This window comes from Laetiporus sulphureus (genome assembly GCF_001632365.1).
Source record: "Laetiporus sulphureus 93-53 unplaced genomic scaffold LAESUscaffold_58, whole genome shotgun sequence".
NCBI classification, from domain to species: Eukaryota; Fungi; Basidiomycota; class Agaricomycetes; order Polyporales; family Laetiporaceae; genus Laetiporus; species Laetiporus sulphureus.
In genome coordinates, this window is record NW_024468567.1 from 39,166 (window position 1) to 44,931 (window position 5,766).

General features: G+C 44.3%; 1 protein-coding gene across 1 annotated transcript; it reads left to right on the top strand.

Moving 5' to 3' along the window:
* Nucleotides 1-2,106: 2,106 nt before the first annotated feature.
* LAESUDRAFT_763588 (uncharacterized protein) lies at nucleotides 2,107-3,126 on the top strand (the record flags this gene model as incomplete). The annotated part of the gene is made up of 2 exons (XM_040913289.1): nucleotides 2,107-2,283; nucleotides 2,338-3,126. 2 exons carry the CDS (start codon nucleotides 2,107-2,109, stop codon nucleotides 3,124-3,126), a joined length of 966 nt encoding a protein of 321 aa, XP_040759321.1.
* Between the last annotated feature and the right edge of the window lie 2,640 nt (nucleotides 3,127-5,766).

Genomic DNA, 5,766 nt, shown 5'->3' on the forward strand with positions numbered 1-5,766 from the left:
CTTGCAAGGCGCTGCTTTACCTTGATCACCTTTGTGTCCATCCTTATCTCGACAACAGTCAGTAAGTGTTTGATCATAAGGTCATAGGCTTAGTCAGTGCTCTGCGCCCTAAGTTTGTGATAGAAGAATAAGTCTGCTTATCTTACCTGCCTCGAGTGCCTGCCCAGCATACTCACCGCAGTGTTGCATCGTCGCATGTCCACCCGCATGTTAGTGGTGTCATATCTTCACCTGCCTCTCCAGCAGATGCTGACTCTACCAGCGTAAGCCACACCAAGGCATTGCGCAGCATCGATGGTGTCATCCATCATCCTTGAGCGAGAACTTCAGAAGAGTTCTACGAGCAGTGGCCCATAAGACCCCTGCCAAGGCCAGGACACATTTCTACTGGAGGTCGGCCCCCTCATGGCACAAGTTCAGTCTCTGTCATCCAGACTCCCTCAGTCAGGCAACCGAGTCTACCTGCAGGACCATCTGGTCCAGATCTCAATCAAGGGACATACATCGAGACCCCTACTGGGTCTCATTTCATCTATCCTCTCGCAATCTCCATAATCTCGACTCAGCGCATCGAAGGCACCCTTCAACAAATTTGTATCCTACTCACCAAACGATACCGTCGTCAACTTGACGACCACGACATCTTCGACCTCGAGCATCTCATACTCAAGCTCAAATCCATCTGCACTGACATCGCAGAATTCAAGCTTTCCTTCGTTCACCAACACGTGGTTCGCGACTTCTGCAACTATGTCCAGGAGAGAAAGCATCAGAGCGGAGAAGCTCGCTGGATAATCACAGATATTATCCAGAAATATCGTCTAGGAATACAGGTCACAGGGCGACCTTTGCTGTAGATATGAATAGTTACTTTGTATATGTCTTCATTTGGCGATTCGAACAATCTTGACAACTTCGAGCACCTCAGTCCAATCGGTCACACCTTTGACTATCTTTGGGATTCAATTCCATGAGTTCTCCAGAACAGAGCAGGCGAAGCGTTTGCTACATACGAGGATACGTTTCACATCGACTACCACGACGTATATCATATATACGCCCTTCATATCTATCCCGAATTTGATTGGAGGAACGTCACAGTTCATATCTGCTATATCTCTATTGGAACTGAAGAACCTGAAGATCATCTCACTGAAGCTTACAATAGCTTCGTCGATTGGCTCGAAGAAGCCAAGCGTATTTGCGAAATTCATCATAATCACCAGTGGCCCGCAGTCAGGGACAAAACTAGGTTTTTGTGGCAACCCTTCATCAAGGTCATATACCAAGACCTTTATTTGCTGTGAAACCAGCACTCAGGACGAGTAATTGCCTGATCGGCCATGATCGCAAATAGACATATCGTCGAGTTTGAAGAACATCTTCGTGAAGTAGAGGAGAAATTGTAATATGGTGACCCCCATCCCAAATGATCCAAGCTTCTCTCGTGCTCCATCTCCGAAGCTTCCCGCATGACTCAATATTGTTTTACAACCACCTAATCCTGTTGTTCAGCAAGCCCTCACTGACACCGCACCCCCCACTGCCCAAATACCCAATGATGTCAAAAATTGGGCAGTCGATCTCGTCACCAATGTGGTGGAGCAAATGCGACAACAAACTGTTGCGTATTATGAACTGCTAATTAATCAACAAGCAGAACGCGCTCAACAAAGCACCACCAAATTCCACAATCGCACGGTCTTCTTAGATCAACATCGCCAACAATCTGAGTCTCAAATCGCAGACTTGGAGAAAACCTCAGCAGCTTTAGCTGAGGACAACAAGGCCATTAACGAGTCGTTGGTGGCATTTGACGATGAAGTCAAGGATCATCAAACAAGGACAGAAGACCTAAAGAAATCACATGATTGACTTCACGCATGGGCATCCACTCAGGGAAAGAAGGCAGGGCAAGGTGGTAACAATGTCGACGACACGGACGATGACGATGAGCCGTCGTTTGGTTGCAAGGGTAAAGGCGTAAAAATTGACTAGCCAGAAAAGTATGGTGGCCATAAGGACGGAGTCAATCTCGATGATTGGCTCAAACAAGTAATGCTCTGGTTGAAATATACTGGACATACCAAAGACGAGTCCAAAATTATGTCTACCCTCTTGCTCCTGAAAGGAGGAGCACGTGAATACATGCGACATTGGATTACCGATATAAACGAAAATAACAAGGCACCAGGAACTTGGGCAGAGTTCATCACTGAACTTCGCACAGCATACGAATCATTGGACAAGGATGACAAGAAGCGAACGGAGTTAGAAGCCTTCGTCAAGAAGGATCATCGAAACTTCTGAAAGTTCGTAGAAGACTTCCATCCAAAGGCAACCAGTACAGGCTTCTCGGATCAGGACTTGATCGAAAAGATCAAGAAACATATTCCAGAGAAAACATGGCTGCTCATGCTGGCAGACACGACCAAGGACAACTGGCCCAAGAAATGGACCGAGTTCCTTACATTCGCACTTCAGATATTTACATCACTACAACGAGAAGGCCACCATGCCAAGGCCGAAACCAAGGACCCGAATGCTATGGAGGTTGACGCAGTCAGAAAGAAGGGGAAGAGTAAATCGGGCAAAGCGCGAAGCGTACAAGATGACAAGTTGATTTGTGCCAACTGCAAGAAGAACAAACCAATGTTCTTCAAATCATCAAAACGGTTTGACAAGTATTGCACCGATTGTTTCAAATTGGACCATGTCAAGAGGCAGATTGAGAAGGAGAAAGAGACAGCTGCGAAGAAGAAGGATGTGAAGAAAAAGGACGATGACAAGAAGAAGTCAAAGTCATCCAAGACGCGACAGGTGGTATCTGATTCCACTTCATCAGATGCAGAGAGCGAAAGCTCTGACACTGAAGAAGAGAAGAAGCAAAAGAAGAAGAGCTCTTCCTTTAAGACTAAGGGGAAGGGTAAGGAGACAGCTGCGCATATTAGTGACCGCAGCATCCACTCGGAAAGCGAGCCTGATGCATCTGAGTCAGACAAAGATTTTGCCACGATCCTCTCAAGGCTCAGGTGCCAGAGGGCAAATGGATCCAGTTTATCAAGGAAGGCGGAAGAGGGCTCTTCAAAAAGGGATCGGAAGGGTTTTCTCAAAGGGGATCTGTAGGCAGCTCATCAGAGTCCCCAGAACATTATATAAGACCTGTACATTTAGCACCTGGATCAGACACCTCTGTAGATCATTGCAACGCAGAGGATAATAATGTAACAATAAAGAATTTGTCTCCAAATTTATCATCATTCTATTTACCAGTTACATTATGGGTGTACGGCAAAAAATCGAGTGCCGAAGCTTTAGTCAACTCAGGAGCATATTCCATGTACATCAGCAAGCAATTCGTAAAGAACAATCGAATCGCAACTTCCAAGCTTAATACGATGTACAAGGTGTACAATGCTGACGGATCTCAAAACAAACATGGCGAAATAACTGACTATGTAAAAGCATACCTCAAAGTCAGAGATCATGGTTCCACCCACTGTCTGCTAGTCACGGACATCGGGAAATTAGACATGATCATTGAGATGTCATACTTACATCAGCATAATCCAGAAATCAACTGGCAAGCTGGAGAATGGAAATACTCACGATGTCTGAGTACGTGTCACCACCAGAGGCTTCATAAAAAAACAACAAGCCATTGCGAGAGAGGAAGCTGAAGAAATCTTGCAACAAGCACAATAAGTGGCAGATGAGGAGCCAACTGCATTCAGAATGTTTAATGGACACAACATCGATGCAGTAAATCCTATAATCTCGTGGGTCGAAATGGACGACCCCGAAGCCGAACAAATAGCCTGCATAATACTTTCTATAGCAGATTGCAGCTATGCTGAACCAGAAGAAGACCTGAAAGAAGCGGCACCCCAGTCAAACACTGGCAGCCCAGAAGATCAGATTATTAATGAAGTAGAATCTTGGAAAAAATTAGTACCGGATTATCTACATTCATTTGGTGATGTCTTCTCCAAGAAAGCATCTGAAAGGATGCCAACTCGAAAGCCTTACGATCATGCAATCGAGTTTGAAGAAGAACATGAATTACCATGACCAAGCAAACTATATCCTATGAATCCAGAGGAAAGAAACTCCCTAGATTCATGGATCGACGAAAACCTAGCAAAAGGCTACATTCGAAAGTCGAAATCACCTATTGCTGCCCCGGTATTCTTTGTCAAAAATAAAGATGGCACGCTAAGACTGGTACAAGACTACCGAAAACTTAATGCTATAACCAAGAAAAATCGCTTTCCTATTCCATGAATAAGCGAGCTTATCGATCAGCTCAGTAATGCGTCAATATTTACCAAGCTGGATCTCAGATGGGGATACAACAATGTTCGCATCCGCAAGGGTGATGAATGAAAAACAGCTTTTGTGACGCATCGCGGTTTATATGAAGCCACAGTTATGTTTTTCAGTTTCTGTAACGCACCAGCCACCTTCCAGCACATGATGAATGAGATTTTAGATGATCTTATTCGGGAAGGTCATGTGATCATCTACCTTGATGACATTTTAATCTTCACCAACGATCTGAAACAACATCGAAAGATTACCAAAGAGGTAATTAAAAGATTACGGGACAACGACCTTTTTACCAAACCAGAAAAGTGCTTTTTCAAACAACCTTCGATTGATTACTTAGGGATGATTATCTCTAAAGGCGAGGTCCCTATGGACCCTCAAAAGGTCACAGGTGTACTCGACTGGCCTGAACCTAAAAGGGTTAAGCAAGTACAAGCTTTCCTTGGGTTCACTAATTTCTATTGTCGATTCATTGAAGGATTTGCCAAAAAGTCTCGACCACTCAATATCCTTACATGAAAGGATCAGAAATGGGTATGGGGTGAAGAACAACAACAGGCATTTGAGGCTCTCAAACATGCCTTTACTTCAGCTCTAATTCTGGCGTTACCGGATGATACTCATCCATTCCGGTTAGAAACAGATTCCAGCGATTTTGCCACTGGCGCATGCCTTGAACAACTCAAAGATGATGGATTGTGGCATCCAATCGCATTCTATTTGAAAAGCCTCAATGAGGCTGAGCGGAACTATGAAATTTATGACAAAGAGATGCTCACAATTATTCAAGCGTTGGAAGAATACCGACAACATCTTGAAGGTCATCCGCTCCCAGTAGAAATATGGTCCGATCACCAGAATTTAACCTATTTCAAATCAGCACAAAAGCTGATGAGACGGCAAGCTCGATGATCGCTATATCTTACACGATTCAACATCCAACTACATCACAAACCAGGGAAATCAATGCATCATGCTGATCCTCTGTCCAGGAGGCCAGATCATGAAGAGGGGGTAAAGCTCAATAATTCTGACAAAACTCTGCTCAAACCGGAATATTTCATGATTAAAGCTATTCAACATACCCACCTTGCAGTCGTCATGGATCATGATTTAGTGGACAAGATCAAGGAATCATTACAAGATGACAATGTGAACAACTCATATCAAGACCTACTCAAGAAAGGACAACGAGAGTTCTCAAAAGGACTCAAAGACTGGAACTTCGAAAGTGGGATATTACTATACCGAGGCAAAGTCTATGTGCCGAAAGCAGATAATAAGGAATCACTTAGATGAGAAATTGTCCAGCGTCATCATGAAGCCACCAGTGCAGGTCATCCTGGAAGATGGAAGACATATGAGATGTTATCTCGTAACTACTGGTGGCCAGGAATGTCCACTTACGTCAAAAAGTATGTTGGTTCTTGCGACCTT